The 17,809-nt window shown below is 49.7% G+C and overlaps 1 protein-coding gene across 1 annotated transcript in view; it reads left to right on the plus strand.

Moving 5' to 3' along the window:
* The window catches only part of LOC132388571 (C-type lectin domain family 12 member A-like), a 45,106-nt gene extending 31,938 nt beyond the window's left edge, over positions 1 to 13,168 (plus strand). Inside the window, exons 5-10 of the mRNA XM_059960947.1 lie at positions 4,855 to 4,971; positions 8,045 to 8,239; positions 10,317 to 10,459; positions 10,940 to 11,004; positions 12,088 to 12,282; positions 13,019 to 13,168. Coding sequence (XP_059816930.1) covers positions 4,855 to 4,971; positions 8,045 to 8,239; positions 10,317 to 10,459; positions 10,940 to 11,004; positions 12,088 to 12,277 — 710 coding nt within the window. The 3' untranslated portion in view covers positions 12,278 to 12,282; positions 13,019 to 13,168. The remainder of the gene's footprint in view (positions 1 to 4,854; positions 4,972 to 8,044; positions 8,240 to 10,316; positions 10,460 to 10,939; positions 11,005 to 12,087; positions 12,283 to 13,018) is intronic.
* The last annotated feature ends 4,641 nt before the right edge of the window (positions 13,169 to 17,809 follow it).

Genomic DNA, 17,809 nt, shown 5'->3' on the forward strand with positions numbered 1-17,809 from the left:
CATCCCCGTACGCAGAGAAGCCCAACAATAGATCATGAAGCCCCTATCCATCACGTCTAGTACACTGCCCGAATCAGTCTAATCACCCCTGGCCCCACCCCCTTACGCAGAGCAGCCCAGCAATAGATCATAAAGTCCCTATCCATCCACGTCTAGTACACTGCCCGAGTCAGTCTAATCTCACCGGGCCCCACCGCCTTACGCAGAGCGGCCCAACAATAGATCATGAAGTCCCTATCCATCGTCGTCTAGTACACTGCCCGAATCAGTCTAATCTCCCCTGGCCTCACCCCCTTACGCAAAGCAGCCCAACAATAGATCATGAAGTCCCTATCCATCCAAGTCTAGTACACTGCCCGAATCAGTCTAATCTCTCCGGGCCCCACCCCCTTACGCAGAGGAGTCCAACAATAGATCATGAAGTCCCTATCCATCACGTCTAGTACACTGCCCGAATCAGTATAATCTCCCCTGGCCCCACCCCCTTACGCAGAGCAGCCCAACAATAGATCATGAAGTCCCTATCCATCCACGTCTAGTACACTGCCCGAATCAGTCTAATCTCTCCGGGCCCCACCCCCTTACGCAGAGCAGCCCAACAATAGATCATGAAGTCCCTATCCATCACGTCTAGTACACTGCCCGAATCAGTCTAATCTCCCCTGGCCCCACCCCCTTACGCAGAGCAGCCCAGCAATAGATCATGAAGTCCCTATCCATCCACGTCTAGTACACTGCCCGAGTCAGTCTAATCTCACCGGGCCCCACCCCCTTACGCAGAGCGGCCCAACAATAGATCATGAAGTCCCTATCCATCACGTCTAGTACACTGCCCGAATCAGTATAATCTCCCCTGGCCCCACCCCCTTACGCAGAGCAGCCCAACAATAGATCATGAAGTCCCTATCCATCCACGTCTAGTACACTGCCCGAATCAGTCTAATCTCTCCGGGCCCCACCCCCTTACGCAGAGCAGCCCAACCATATATCATGAAGTCCCTATCCATCACGTCTAGTACACTGCCCGAATCAGTCTAATCTCCCCTGGCCCCACCCCCTTACGCAGAGCAGCCCAGCAATATATCATGAAGTCCCTATCCATCACGTCTAGTACACTGCCCGAATCAGTCTAATATCTCCGGGCTCCACCCCCTTACGCAGAGCAGCCCAACAATAGATCATGAAGTCCCTATCCTTCCACGTCTAGTGCACTGCCCGAATCCGTCTAATCTCCCCTGGCCCCACCCCCTTACGCAGAGCAGCCCAACAATAGATCATGAAGTCCCTTTCCATCACGTCTAGTACACTGCCCGAATCAGTCTAATCTCCCCTGGCCCCACCCCCTTACGCAGAGCAGCCCAACAATAGATCATGATGTCCCTATCCATCACGTCTAGTACACTGCCCGAATCAGTCTAATCTCCCCTGGCCCCACACCCTTACGCAGAGCAGCCCAACAATAGATCATGAAGTCCCTATCCATCCACGTCTAGAACACTGCCCGAATCAGTCTAAACTCTCCGGGCCCCACCCCCTTACGCAGAGCAGCCCATCAATAGATCATGATGTCCCTATCCATCACGTCTAGTACACTGCCCGAATCAGTCTAATCTCCCCTGGCCCCACCCCCTTACGCAGAGCAGCCCAACAATAGATCATGAAATCCCTATCCATCCACGTCTAGTACACTGCCCGAATCAGTCTAATCTCCCCTGGCCCCACCCCCTTACGCAGAGCAGCCCAACAATAGATCATGAAGTCCCTATCCATCCACGTCTAGTACACTGCCCGAATCAGTCTAATCTCTCCGGGCCCCACCCCCTTACGCAGAGCAGCCCAACAATAGATCATGAAGTCCCTATCCATCCACGTCTACTACACTGCCCGAATCAGTTTAATCTCTCCGGGCCCCACCCCCTTACGCAGAGGAGCCCAACAATAGATAATGAAGTCCCTATCCATCACGTCTAGTACACTGCCCGAATCAGTCTAATCTCCCCTGGCCCCACCCCCTTACGCAGAGCAGCCCAACAATAGATCATGAAATCCCTATCCATCCACGTCTAGTACACTGCCCAAATCAGTCTAATCTCTCCGGGCCCCACCCCCTTACGCAAAGCAGCCCAACAATAGATCGTGATGTCCCTATCCATCACGTCTAGTACACTGCCCGAATCAGTCTAATCTCCCCTGGCCCCACCCCCTTACGCAGAGCAGCCCAGCAATAGATCATGAAGTCCCTATCCATCACGTCTAGTACACTGCCCGAATCAGTCTAATCTCCCCTGGCCCCACCCCCTTACGCAGAGCAGCCCAACAATAGGTCATGAAGTCCCTATCCATCCACGTCTAGTACACTGCCCGAATCAGTCTAATCTTTCCGGGCCCCACCCCCTTACGCAGAGCAGCCCAACAATAGATCATGAAGTCCCTGTCCATCCACGTCTCGTACACTGCCCGAATCAGTCTAATCTCCCCTGGCCCCACCCCCTTACGCAGAGCAGCCCAACAATAGATCATGAAGTCCCTTTCCATCACGTCTAGTACACTGCCCGAATCAGTTTAATCTCCCCTGGCCCCACCCCCTTACGCAGAGCAGCCCAACAATAGATCATGATGTCCCTATCCATCACGTCTGGTACACTGCCCGAATCTGCCGTCCTACTGTCTTACTCCAAAGATGGAAATCTGACATGTTCTCTCCGTGGACACCGTCTACATTTCCTGCTGTCTCCGTGAAGCAGCCAGTATAACCAGAAACCACGACCCAACCCAGTCCGACTCCCTCCCACCGGGGAGAAAGGTACGAAAGCACGTTCCACCGGTCTCAAGGACGGCTTATGCCCCGTTTCTATCGGATTATAGAATGGCCCCCCAGGACGACCAGATGGACTGAGACCTCACAATCTAAATCGTTGAGGCCGCTTACACTTTATCGTCGTCATGCACTGTCCTCTCTCTGTAACTGAGACGCGTTATTCTGCAGGACCTCTCCTGTTTGAGATGTATATAGAAACATTGAAACACAGGAAACATACAGCACAATACAGGCTCTTCGGCCCACAAAGTTATGACGAACATGTTAGAATCTTAGAACTACCTGGGATATAAACATAGCCCTCTATTTTTCTACGCTTCATGTAGCCATCCAGGAGACCCATGAAATACCCTATCGGTTCCGCCTCAAACACGCCGCCTGAGGCCTATTGCATGCACTCACCACTCTCTGAGTAAAAAAAAAGCTTACCCCTGAAATCTCCACTGTACCTGCTTCCAAGCACCTTAAAAGCGATTTCAGTCCTGGAAAAAAGCCTCTGATTCTGCGCACGATCAATGCCTCACATCAACCTGTTCATCTCTATCTGGTCATCTCTCAAACTCCGTCGCTTCAAGGAAAAAAGGCTGAGTTCACTCAACTTATTCTCGTAAGCCATCCTCTCAAATCCTGTCAACATTCTTGTCAATCTCCTCTGCACCCTTTCAATGGATTCCACGTCCTTCCTGTAGTGAGGCGACCAGAACTGTGCACAGTTCTCCAGGTAGGGTCTGACCAGGGTTCCATATAGCTGCAACATTACCTCTCAGCTCCTAAATTCAATTCCTATGATTGATGAAGGCCAATACACCATAAGCATTCTTAATCACAGAGTCATCCTGCGCAGCTGCTTTGAGCTAGTACCCCACGATCGCTCTGATTCTCCACACTGCCAAGTGTCTTACCATTAACTCTATATTCTGACATCGTATTTGACCTATCAAAATGAACCACTTCACAAGGGTTTCGGTCCGAGACGTCGTCACTACCTGCCCCCATAGATGCTGTCCAGCCTTCTGAGTTCTGCCAACATTTTGTGTTTTTATTTATTTCCATCATCTGCAGATTCACTCGTCGTGCACTTCACACATAACTGGGCTGAACTCCATCTGCCACTTCTCAGCCGGTTTTTCATCCCGCTGTAACATCTGACAGGCCTCCAACAGTCCACAAAACCCCAAACATTGTGTCATCCGCAAACCTACGAACCCATCCCTCCACATCATCATCCAGTTCATTTATAAAAGTCACGAAGAATACGGGTTCCAGAACAGATCCCTGATGCACCCCACTGGTGACTGACTTCCATGCAGAATATGACCAGTCTACAATCACTCTTTGCCTTCTGTGGGCAAGCCAGTTGTGGACCCACAAAGCAATATCCCCTTGGATCGCATTCCTACTTACTTTCTCAGTAAGCCTTGCATGGGGTGCCGTTTAAAATGCTTTGCTGAAATCCATATGCACTGCATCAACTGCTCTTCCTTATCAATGTGTTTGGTCACGTCCCCACACAAATGCGATAAGTCTCGGAAGGCACGATCTGCCCTTTACAAAGCCATGCTGACAACTCCTAAACATGTTTTACCTCTCCAAATTTTCATAAATCCTGCCTCTCAGGATCTTCTCCATCAACTTACCAACCGCTGAGTTAATACTCACTGGTCTATAATTTCTTGGGCTATCTCTTCTCCCTTTCTTGAATAAAGGAACCACATCCAGAACCCTCCAATTCTCCGAGGCCTCTCACGTCTCCATTGATGATGCAAAGATCAACGCCAGAGCCTCAGAAATCTCTTCCCTCGCCTCCCACAGTAGACTGGGGTATATTCCGTCCGGTTCCGGCGATTAATCTAATTTGATGCTTTCCAAAAGCTCCATTATTTCCTTACTCTTAGCATCTACATGCTCATACTTTTCAGTCTGCTGCAAGTCATCACTACAATCACTAAGATATTGAAGTAGTGCATTCATTAAGTAGCTCCCATGGTCTTATTAAATATTTATTGTGATCTTATGGTCGTATGGCCTCTCCACAGCTGCGCAAGAACGGGAGTCGAAAGTGAAGATCGGAAATAGACCGTACCGTCTGATCTGCCTACTCTGCCTAGTTACATCCGCCCTAATCGTGACAGTGGCCAGTCTCTCGATCCATGGTGAGTGGAACGTCTGTGGGTGGAGTCAGACCGGAAATTAAGAAAGTGTAATATATTGAGATTGTAAAACTCAACAGTGAAACCAACCCCCCCCCCCCTCCACCGCCTTACCGTAACACCGATGGAAGAAGGCAGCATACATGCGGTTTCGGAAGCAAGGATCATATGAGTCTATTGAGGAAAATAGCTAAGTAAGAAAAGAGATGAAGAAGGGGCTGTAGACAGAAAGAAGGGAGCAAGAGAACGTCTTGTTGAGTAGGGTAAAGGAAAACCCCAAGACATTCTTCAATTATATGAAGAAAAAAATGGATGATAGGAGTGAAGGGTGGAGCGGTTTGTGAGAAAGGTGGGAAGACGTCCCTGGAGACTTTGGAAGTGAGCGAGGTCCTCAAGGAATACATCTCTTCGATATTCACCAATGAAAGGGAACTTGATGACGGTGAGGACAATATGAGGGAGTTTGATGTTCAGGAGCATGCTATATTAGGGGAGAGGATCTGTTGCAGTTGATTAAATACAGTCGGACCGATAATTCCCCGGGGCCTGACGGAATATTCCCCAGGCTGCTTTACGAGGGGAGAGAAGATATTGCTGAGCCTCTGGCAAGGGTCCTTATATTCTCGATGCCAACGGGAAAGGCACACGGGAGGATTGGAGGAGGCGAATATTGTCCTCTTCTTCTAATAATATTGTAGACATTGCCCGGGTAATTATAGACCAGTGGGCCTTACATCTGTGGTGGGAAAGCTGTAGGAAAAGATTCTTAGAGATAGAATCTATGGGCATTTGGAGAATCATGGTCTGAACAGGGACAGTCAGCATTTCATTGTGAAGGGCTGATCGTGTCTAACAAGGCTGACAGAATTATATGAGGAGTTGACCAGGCATATAGATGAGGATAGTGCAATCGATGAGACATTCATGAAATTTAGTAAGGCATTTGTCAAGGTTCTACGCGGGAGAGCTTATTTAGAAAGACGGAAGGCATGGGATACAGGGAAGTTTGGAAGGTGGATTTAGAATTGGCTTATCTGCAGAAAGCAGAGTGTCGTGTCGGAGGGAGTACATTCGTATTGGAGCGGCGTGACTAGTGGTGTTCCACAGCGTTCGGTTATAGTACCTCTGCTTTTCGTGATTTTATTAACGACATGGATGTGGGGGTATAAGGGCGGTTTGGCACGTTTGGAGACGACAAGAAGAATGGTGGTGTTGCGGATAGTGTTAAGGATTGTCGACGATTGCAGAGAGACATTGACAGGATGCAGAAGTGGGCTGAGAAGCTGTAGATGGAGTTCAACCCTGAGAAGTATGAGTTGGTACACTTTGGAAGGATAAACTCCACGGCAGAGTACAGACTAAATGGCAGGTTACTTGGTAGTGTGGTGGAGCAGAGGGAACCGGGGTTACATGTCCACAGATCCCTGAAAGCTGCCTCACAGGTAGATAGGGTAGTTTAGAACGCTTATGGTTGTTAGCATTCATAAGTCAAGGGATAGACTTTTAGAGTCACGAGGTAATGCTGCAGCTCCATACATCTCCGGTTAGGCCGCACTTGGAGTTCTGTTTCCAGTTCTGATCTCCTCACTGTAGGGAGGATGTGGAAGCATTGGAAAGTGCACAGAGATTTACCAGGATGCTGCCTGGTTTAGAGAGTATGCATTATGATCTGAGATTAAGGGAGCTAGGTCTTTACTCTTGGTGAGAAGGATGATGCGAAGAGACATGATAGAGGTATACATGATATTAAGGGGAATAGACAGAGTGGACAGGCAGCGCCTCTTTCCCAGGGCACAACTGCTCAATACAAGAGGACATGTCTTTATTGTAAGGGGAGGGAAGTTCAAGGGGGATATTAGTGGACGGTTTTTCACTCAGAGTGTGGTCGATGCGTGGAATGCACTGCCTCAGTCAGTGCTGCAGGCAGATACACTAATACACTAGTGATATTTAAGAGACTACTAGACAGGTAGGTGGAGGAGTTTAAGATTGTGAGTTATACGGCAGGCAGCGTTTAAAGGGGTCGGCAAAACATTGTGGGTCGAAGGGCCTGAACTGTGCTGCACTATTCTATGCTCTATAACACGGACACACACCAAACCGTGATAAAAACACGGCCTTTACCGTAACACAATCAAGACTCATGCTGACACCGACACGCCATTCACTATAATATCATCAATACTGTAACCGTAGCACGGTCACAACCTTCATCGAGACTCAGATACACTCCTAACCGCGACACTGACACGACCATCGCCGTGACTCACACGTGGCTGTCGCACTGACCGCACTGTAATATCGACAGGCCCCTGACCGTGTCAGTGATAAACTCCGCATTTGACACCGACACACACCTCACAGTGACACCGACACGCTCTTCACCGTAACGCTGAGGTACCGTACACCGTGGCACCTTCACGCACCTCAGCGTGATCTACTCTTCACCGCATCGTGTCAAAGACTCATAAGTCACTGTAATACCCCTTACCGAGACAGTATCACTCCAAATCATAACACTGATGCACCGCTCACGGAGGCAATTACCCTCACCTCAACCTGACGCAGGCAAGCCCCTTAGCAGATACCGACAGCTAAATTCACAATGACACAATGACATTGACATAGAAGTCTCCATTGCACCGACACACACCTCAGCGTGTCACTCTCACACACAGCGTGGCCATAACATGTCTGTCACCGTGGCACTGACGGACCCTTCTCTTTGCAACCAGCTCACCCCACACCATGAGACCCTGACACGTATTTATCATCTCTCGCCGGGGCACGGAGACTCCTATCACAGTGACACCGACACGTTCCTCTCAGCAACTCGGACATGCCCCGCACGATATTGACGCATACCCCCATGGTAACAACAATACCTTCAACGGAACATTGATATACCCCCTAGCGTGATATAGACACACTTTTCAGGGTGGCGCCGGCACCTCTCACTGTGCCCAGAGCATCTCCTTCACTGTGGCACCCTTCGCCCTGACACTGACACAACAATCTGTTCGGTAGCGTGACGCTGATTCACATAAGGCTAAACATACTTCACCATCTCTCTCAGTGTTACAGATTCGTCAGTCTAAGAACACCTCCGACCAAAACTGCCATGAGTTAAACTCAACCCTTCAATCCAAGCTTTCTGCACTCAACTCTAATCTGTCCGTTCTCCGTCTCCAGTTCACTGAGATGGAAACGAAGTACAGATCTGTCAACGAAACCAAGGCTCAGATCTGTGAATTATTGACCAGCAGAAGAGGTGAGGCATCATCCCCCTCTTTCACCCGCTCATCATCACAGGGCAGACATGGAGAGAGGATGCGTCACTCTGTGCTTCACATCGGGAGTGTGGGAAGTGATGGTATGGAGGGTGATACACTCTGTGTTTGATCCGGTGAGTGTGTGATGGGGCCGCGAAGCGGAAGTTTCCATCTATATCTGAATCCTGGAGAGTGTGATGGGACGCTGTGGAGATGGATTCACTCTGTGTCTGACCACAGGATTGTGAGACGTAACAATGCAGCTTCGCTCTGTATCTGACTTGGGGATTCTTTGATCGATCGGTATGGCACCCGCTACACTTTGTGTCTGACAGCGGGATCGTGTGATGGGAACTGCCGTGAGAGTTTCACCCAATGTCTGAACTCTGAAGAGTGTTATAGGACCGTGCACAGAGACTTTCACTCTGTGTGACGAAACGGTACATAGAGGATTTCACTCTGTGTCTGACTCCGGGAGTGAGTGATGGGACGGTGTGGAGGGAGATTCACTCTGTGTCTGAGTCCGAGAGTGTATAAAGGGATTGTAGGGAGACTGAGTTATTGTGTCTCACTCGAAGAGTTTGTGATGGGACAGTGCAGAGGAACCTTCATTTATGTGACACCGGATTCTGTGATTGGATGTTGTGGAGGGAGTCCCCCGTTAGTGAACTTCACTTTGTGTGTGAACACAGCGAGGTAGAGTGAGACGGTACAAAGAGAGCTTCATTCTGCGACTCGCCAGAGAGTGAGATGGGACGTAAGGAGGGGGACCCGTGTTAGACTCTGAAGTGAGTGATGAGACCGTGAGGTGGCAGCTTCCCTCTGTGCCTGACACTCCGCTCTGTGGTGTGTTTGGAAGCTGTAGAGTGAGAGTCGTGATGGGGCCGTGGAGAGAGAGATTCACAGTGTGTCTGACACTCCGCTCTGTGGTGTGTTTGGAAGCTGTAGAGTGGGAGTCGTGATGGGGCCGTGGAGGGAAAGATTCACACTGTGTCTGACACTCCGCTCTGTGGTGTGTTTGGAAGCTGTAGAGGGAGAGTCGTGATGGGGCCGTGGAGAGAGAGATTCACAGTGTGTCTGACACTCCGCTTTGTGGTGTGTTTGGTAGCTGTAGAGGAAGAGTCGTGATGGGGCCGTAGAGAGAGAGCTTCACTCTGTGTCTGACCCCGGGTGTGTGTGATGGGATGGTGTGGAGGGAGATTCACTCTGTGTCTGACCCCGGGTGTGTGTGATGGGACGGTATGGAGGGAGATTCACTCTGTGTCTGACCACGGGAGTGTGTGATGGGACAGTGCGGAGGGAGATTCACTCTGTGTCTGACGACGGGAGTGTGTGATGGGACGCAACATTTGACAGTGAGCAACGTGCAGTCTGAAACCATCTGCGTCTGATGCGGCCGTGGAGAGAGAGAGAGAGAGTGTGTGTGTGTGTGTGTGTGTGTGTGTGAGAAAGAGAGAGAGAGAGAGAGAGAGAGAGAGAGAGAGAGAGAGAGAGAGAGAGAGAGAGAGAGAGAGAGAGAGAGAGAGAGAGAGAGAGAGAGAGAGAGAGCATCACTCAGGGTCCGACCCCGGGGGGTGTGCGATGAGAGAGAGTGGAGGGTACCTCACTCTGTGTCCGACCCAGAGGCTGCGTGACCAGTCGCAGTGGAGTGAGCTTCACTCCGTGTTTGATCCAAGGGTCTGTGATGGGACGGTGTGGAGGAAGTATCGCTCTGTTTCTGACTCACCGACAGTGTGATGGGACGGTGTGGAGCGAGCATCAGTTTGTGAGTGTTTCAGCGGTGGGGTAGAGGTAGCCTCAATAGGTACCAGACGGCAGATTCTGTGTCTCTCCCCGGGCGTGTGCGATAAGAGAGTGTGGTACGAAATTCACTCTGTGTCTTGACACCGGAAGTGCGTGATGGATGGTTTGGAGGGAACTTCACTACGCCTGAGCCTTTTAATTTGTGCGATAGTACGGTGTTGGTGGAGATTCACTCTGTGCCTGACCTCAGGTGGGCGTGATGGGACCGCATGGAAGGAAATTTACTCTGTGTGTCAGCCGGGTGTGTCACCGTTCCTTGTTCCTGATTTTCAGAGCAAACGTGTTCCGAGGACTGGGTCACCAATGGAGATCGGTGTTATTACGCATCCAAGTTTGAAACATCTTCCCGCCAAGCGATTCAAGAATGTTCAAACCGTGACTCAAGGCTGCTGGAAATCAATACAAGGGATGAAGCGGTATGTGTCACAGCACGGGGAGATCGCACAGTAACGCAGGAAACATCAGACACCAGCGGGGTCAGATACAAAATGAATCTCCATCCACCCCGTCCATCACACTCCAGCGGGGTCAGATACAAAGTGAATCTCCCTCCACACCGTCCCATCACACACTCCCGGAATTAAACACAGAGGAATACCCACCATACACTCCGAGCCCACACTCCCGGGGTCAGACACAGAGTGAAGCTCCGTCCACACCGTCCCATCACACACTCCCGGGGTCAGACACAGAGTGAATCTCCCTCCACACCGTCCCATCACACACACCTGGGGTCAGACAGAGAGTGAATCTCCCTCCGCACCGTCCCATCACACAATCCCAGGGTCAGACACAGAGTGACGCAGCCATCACAGATTCCTGTTGTAATCAACGGACAGAAGCTACGTAAATAATCTTCAACTCTTGGCATTAATGAAATAAATTTATTTTCCCAGAGTTTTGTATCGCGCAGAGTTTTGTATAAAACCTATCCATACTGGATTGGAAAATGCGAAGTCGGGTGAGATTTGGACTGCTCTCTGGGTTGGGGGATGGGGTTTGTTTACTGAATGAAGTGGTTTTGTGGGAACAGGTAGGGGGTTTGGGATTTGTTTGTGGACTGACGTAGGTATAGGGTTGTGTGATTCACTGGGGGAGGATGGTACAAGTACAGGGCAGTGGGAATATTTCGGAAACGGGCAGGTGCTGCGGCGAAAGATCAGTACACAGGAATTATTCAGGTACTGACGCATGTTGCTGAAGAGAGCGGGGTGAGGGATTATTTTGGAGATAGTCGCCGGGCTGTGAGAAGAGAGAGCAACAGTGGGATTATTTTAGTGAGTGACTTCGATCTGAGGGGCGGGAGAAGGAAAACTGGATTAGTTTGGAGACCGATGCAGGGTGGTGGACGCACAGTGGGTTAGCGGGATTAGTTGGCGAACTGACGCAAGGATGTGTGAGAGAGGGTGCCAGTGGTGTAAGCTTGGAGGCGGACCAGAGGCCGAGGGTAGAGCGCGGTGTAGTGGGATATGTTAGGAGACAGACAGGAAGCTCTGGGTAGAGGGAGGGGCAACGGGATTAATCTGGGTGCGGCACAGTGTTGAGGGAAGAGTGTGGAACAGTGAGATTCATTTCGGGACAGACATAGGTCTGTGGGGAGACGGTGGCACTCTGGGGTTTGTTCAGTGACTGAAACAGATCAGAGGGGAGAGTGTGGAACAGTGAGATTCATTTCGGGACAGACATAGGTCTGTGGGTTGACCGTGGGACTGTGGGGTTTGTTCGGGGACTGAAACAGATCAGCGAAGAGCGGGTGGACCTGTTCGATTCGTATGGGGACTGACAGAGGATTGTGGTGAGGAAGAGGCTTGATGGGATTAGATTGGGGACAAAGGACTGTGGGGAGACATTGGAACTGGGTATTTGTCTGGGTACTGGCACAGGGCCGTGCGGAGAGAGTGGTTGAGTGAGATGAGTTTAGGGACTGACACAGTCTGTTAGGAGAGAGCGAATTCATGGGATTAGCTTGGGGACGGACTCTCGACTCGGGTTCTCTGCGGGAGCTGATTTTTCTCTGTTGAAATTGTTTAACTCTCTTTGATAGGAATGTGAGCTTGGGCCTCATGCACAATGTGCCCCCGGGGACGTTCAACTGCAAATACTGCGAGTCGTACGTAAGAGATAGTCCTTGTAAACATGTTCGTCGTTTCATCTGCGAGAAGTCGGCACCTTTGTTCCCGGATGTTCCTGCAAAGATCCAGGGTCTCTGCCAACAGCCAGTGGAGTCAACATAAATCAAGTGAATACCCCCATTTTCTCCTCCTTCTCTCTCCTTCACTCTCACTCCTAAATCCTTTCAAATTCCCTCCTCACCCTCTCTGCCAGTCCCTCCTACACTATCTGCTTCTCTTGTCGCCATCATGTTCTCCCCACCAGACACTGACAAATCTCTCGCCGTCGATGCTCTTCGTTATCGCCATCCCCCCCTTCCCGCTCTTCCCCGCTCCCTCTACTTTTCTCTCTACCCTCTCACCTCCCCTTATTTCCTCGAACTTTCTCCGCCCGCACTTTCTCTTCTCCCTCTGCACACCTCTTAAACATTTCTCACCTTCGCTCCCCCAGACAATCTCTCTCTCCCCTCCCCGTTCTCTGTAAACCCTCCGACTCTCTGATCTCTCTCTCTCTCTCTCTCTCTCTCTCTCTCTCTCTCTCTCTCTCTCTCTCTCTCTCTCTCTCTCTCTCTCTCTCTCTCTCTCTCTCTCTCTCTCTCTCTCTCTCTCTTTCTGTTTTCCACTCACTCTCACCTCAATCCTGTGTTCTCGATAACCCGACCCTGGGTGAAAGTCTGTCCGCATTCCCGCTGTCTGTGCCCCTCTCGGGTTTATGCAACTCTGTGAGGTTATAACTACGTACCAGGGAATAAATTCCCAACATTCCCTGCCTCCCACCATAACTCAGTGCTCCGAGTTTCTGCAATAGCCCCGTAGAACTCCCTGTACAATATATCCAGTTCACTGATTTTTTTCCTAAAGCAGGGCGGCCTCACAACGTCTTGCCCACGGCAGCGTGACCTCCCGACTCCTGTACTCAGTGTGACTGGTGAAGACCGGCGGGTCAAGTGTCCTGTCCACCCTATCGGATGTTTTCCAGCGGAATCGTTATTTCATTTATTATCTGAAGCTCATAACCACTGGAATTTGTTCTTTTGAAGCATCAGTACGGAGCAAAGATATCCAATTAATGGAAATTACAACTATTAATAAACATCACAGAAATGTGCTGATGCATTGAAAGTTGTGATGGGGCAGGGGAAGACACTGTTCCTGAATCGTTGTGTGTGTGTGTTCTGTCTCCCGGAGCTGTCAAATACTCCTCCTATAATCCACGTCCAATCCCGTTATCATTCCCGTGAACCCACTCCAATGTCTCTCTTCCCCTGTGATCGAGACTTGCTCACAAAACACCAAATGTGTCCTCACCAGTGACGTCTTAAACTTGAGAATGACGTCAATGCTTTTCCGTCCCAGCCCTCTCGAAATGAATGCTGTCATCGCATTTGCTTCCTCACCGCCAGCTCAAGCTGCAGGTTAAATAAACTTCTGGGAAAGCTGCACGAAGTCTCCCAAATCACTCTGCACCGCAGATTGTTTTTAAACCTTACATATTTTGCCGATCATGTTTCACCCCTTTTGGCACTTGACAACAGTAAAAACACCCTGATGGTTTATACCTTTGTACAGGTGTTACAAATGTTTGTACATTGAGGCTGCTCCGGGTCGAATTTGACGCGTATTTATTGAAATGGGTTTTAGATATCCGGAGAATTAATGAAATATTCATCACCCATTTATTAACGTCAGAAAGGCTATTCATACATACTAAGTAGATCTGCCGTTCAAACTTTGTATAGACACTTGTTATCAGGGGATGCTTGGAAAAATTGACCCAGACCATTCTATGAAGGTATAGAATATTAGAGATTGCCTGGGTTAAAAAAAAAATCCCTCCCTTTAGAAAATATTCTACGATTTTATTTCTTGTTTTTTTGTTGAATGACCATACGATTCCCGGTACTGTATTCTGTCTGCCACGTCCATTCCCATTCTCCTAATCTGTCTGAGGGCTTCTGCAGCCCCCCCCCCCAACCCCGCTTCCTCAACACAACCTGTCCCTCGGTAACGTTGCTACCGACTGTGGTTTCAGGCTGAGGGAGTCTATCATCCCGTTGCAGAGGGACGAACCCCAGCCCGGGATTTGGAGTCGGTGATTAAAACTGGGAGCACGTGCGCGCTGAATAATCCATATCCTGTCACGCGCACTCACAGTATCCGGGACAGAATTCCAGACGACAAGGATGGCGGAGTTCTGGGGAATGCTGAGAGGGGAGAGTGGAGGACGGAGGAGTTGAGCTCTCCTATTGATTTGGGTAGTGTGTGAATTGATTGTGCGGGTTCTGAGCTGGAGAGTTGTAGTTGAACGAAACAGTATCTGAATCGTGAGGGTGTGAAGGGATGGGGAACAGGGAATTCACTCTGTGTCTGTACCAGAAAGAATGTAATGAGTCAGAGTCGAGGGAGCATCACGTGTTTGATGCCGGGATCTACCATGGGACGGTGTGGTGGGAGCTGCACTCTGTGTCTTCTCTAAAAAGTGTGTGACGGGACGGTGTGGAGGGATCTTCACACTGTGTCTGATCCCGGGAGTGTGTTTTAGCACGGCGTAGGGGGAGACGCACTTTGTGTCTGACCCTAGCAGTGTGTGATGGGACAGTGTGGAGGGAGATTCAGTTTCTCTCTGACTCCGGAAATACGCTATACGACTGTGAGTGGGAGCTTCACTCCTTTTCCGAAAATTTGGGGCAGAGCGGAGGGAGCTTCACTCCTTGTCTGACCCGGAACTTGTGTGATGTAATGTTGGTGAGGGAGCTTCACTCAGTGTCTGACTCCGGGTGTGTCTGTTGGGATGGTATGGAGGAGTCTCGCTCAGGGTCTGACTGACGGTGTAAGAGAGTCATATATTTTTCAACATGGGATAGCCTCCAATCAGAGTTCGCGAGCGAGGAAATTTGTGTTTTATAAACCAGACCCTCACTTTTGTTTGAACAGCAACCGATCGGCAAGGCGGGTTCATCAGCATGAGAAATTAGAGATAGAAACATTGGAACATAGAAAGCCTACATCACAATACAGGCCTTTCGGCCCACAATGTAGTGCCGAACACCTCCCAACCTTAAAAAAATACTAGGCTTACCGATAGCCCTCTATTTTTCTAAGCTCCATGTACCTATCCGAAAGCCTCTTAAAAGACCCTGTCGTATCCGCCTTCACCACCGTTGCCGGCAGCCCATTCCACGCACTCACCACTCTCTGAGTAAAACTTACCCCTGACTTCTCCTCTGTACCTACTCCCCAGAACTTTAAACCTGTGTCCTCTTGTGGCAATCGTTTCTGCACTGGGAAAAAGCCTCTGACTATCCACACGATCAATGCCTCCCATCATCTTGTCGTTATACGATGACTCTCTGTCAGGTCGTATTGGGAGGAAAACAGACCGAATGTTCAGTTCTTCGGAAACATGGGTGACGGTCTGGAGATTCAAAGGTTTAAGTAATCCAGGCCCAGTACAGCGTCCCCCTGTGGCCAAGCGGCTCAATAACAGGTATACCAGTTTGTCTCCTGGTCGGGAGAGACAGGTTAAAATGGCCAAGTGGAGATATATCTCACAGGGCAGGACGACACATGAACATCCATGAATACAGCCAAAGGAGACAGCGTTAGTCCAGAAACAAGGTACAAAATACATTGTCAGCATTCAGACACGGCAGAAAGCACAAAAATATGTATAAAATAGAAAAATATACCAACGCATTTGGAGGCCTTGCGTCAGCTGAATACCACTGATACCACTCAGCAGAGGCTGTATTCTACCGAGCGAACACTGGGGGGCAGCACAGACTCCTGCCTGGAGGCCACGCCACTCCGCCCCACCGTGCGCAGCTCCTTCACATCCTCTGCCAGCGAGCAACTCTCTCAGTTTACACAGCAGCTTGAGTTGAAATAATATCTCAGCGGGATTTTCTGGCATAAAAGAGGTAATAAAACTAGAGGTACGGGGGGGGGGGGGTGAAAACCGTAATGCCATCACAGATAGAAGAAAGTTTGTTGAGACAGTTGTAGTTAAGGACTCAGATGAAGTCAGGAAGTAAAAGGTTGAGCCTGCTGGGGCTCATGTTCTGAGCTGCCTACGTTTCAATGCATTAAGTATTGCACGAAAAGCAGATGAGCTCAGGGCGGAGGGTCAAAGTCTGGAAGTATAGCATTGTAGCTAGTAGTGAGACTTTGTTGCAGGAGAGGCAGGACCGTTAGCTTAATATTCTGGGATTCGGCTGTTTTAGACGTGCTAACGCGCAAACAATGCAAACATGAGGGGCGGCTTTGCGTCAGGGAAAATGTCACGGCGGTGCTCAGTCAGGACAGAATGGGGAACCCATCCCGGTGAGGTTTTTTGGGAGGAACTGAGGAATAAGAAAGGTATGAATTCGATCATGGGGCCATATTTTCAATCACCTAATAGTCCCGGAGATTCAGAGGAACAAACCTGTAGCGAAACATTAGGTTGTGATATTGTGTGATTTTAACAGGTATTATCTGTGAGCTCCAGACCGTGAAAGGACCAGTGGGGTAGCTTCGCAAATGTTTCAAGAAAGTTTTCTTACTCAGTAGGTAGATAATTCCAACCAGAGAGTGCAATACTGGATCTCCTCCTGCGGAATGGAACAAGGCAGGTGACAAAGGTTTGTGCAGGTGAACATTTTGCATCTCGTGATGATATTGCCATTAGATTCAAAGTGATTAGAAAAGGGTATTTATGACATGGGATTAGTTCTAAATGGAATGAAGACTGACATTTTTGGGAGGCATGAATGATCTGGCAATTGTGGATTCGGCCAGGCTGTTTTCTGGCAAAGATGTAGCTGCGAAGTTGGAGCCCAGGCGCTGTTTCATGAGAATACTGGGAGGTGTTGGATCACAAGCAACAGCGCTGGAAATGGATTTCCTACGGTTGAGCACTGAGCGCTCAGCACTAGCGCTTGAATTACAAACTTTCCAGGAAGGTTTGTGACAGGCAGAAACTGTCAGTCCGAGTCTTAAAGTGAAAGTGATAGGGAAGCACACTCCAAATAAGGCCACACAAGAGCCTTAAAATTAAATCCTTGCCCGGGAGAGGAATGTGAACCTTTTATGAGCTTCCTCACCACCGAGTCCTTGAACAGTCCCGCCTGGTGGTGGCAAAGGTTTCCAGTGGCCCAGCAGGTAGACATTCGGAACCCGGGGACCGGCGAGTGTTCAGTCATCTGACTGATGATTCTCACATCGGCCTTCGGGCCAGAGGTCACAGAAGAGAAGGGAGCGAGCAGAGCCGAACTTGGTGCCCCTATCGAACGTCTTTTTCAACTGCGAGTTGCCTTCTCAACTCGAATACTTACTCAAATACAACCTTCGTCTCTTTCATCTCATTCCTCTCTGGCATCCGAACAGTTTTATGTTACCCCATCCACCCGCTAAAACCTACCCCGACCCCCTGAGTCCCCCTTACTGTGCACCACTACCCATTTCAGTTGTTCCCACTTCTCCCACTATTCCTCTCCTCCGTCTCTGTCAATCTCTCCCTCTCCCCCGGTCTCGGTTGGTCTCAGGACAGATCCACTGAGATCCTGACACCCGGCAACACAGGAACCTAAAATCAGACCATGAGATCAGGCCATCGAGTCTGTCTGATCCAGGTTCCCCTCTGCCCCAATCTCCTGCCTTTTCACCGTATTCCTT

Source organism: Hypanus sabinus, unplaced genomic scaffold (assembly GCF_030144855.1).
Source record: "Hypanus sabinus isolate sHypSab1 unplaced genomic scaffold, sHypSab1.hap1 scaffold_352, whole genome shotgun sequence".
NCBI classification, from domain to species: Eukaryota; Metazoa; Chordata; class Chondrichthyes; order Myliobatiformes; family Dasyatidae; genus Hypanus; species Hypanus sabinus.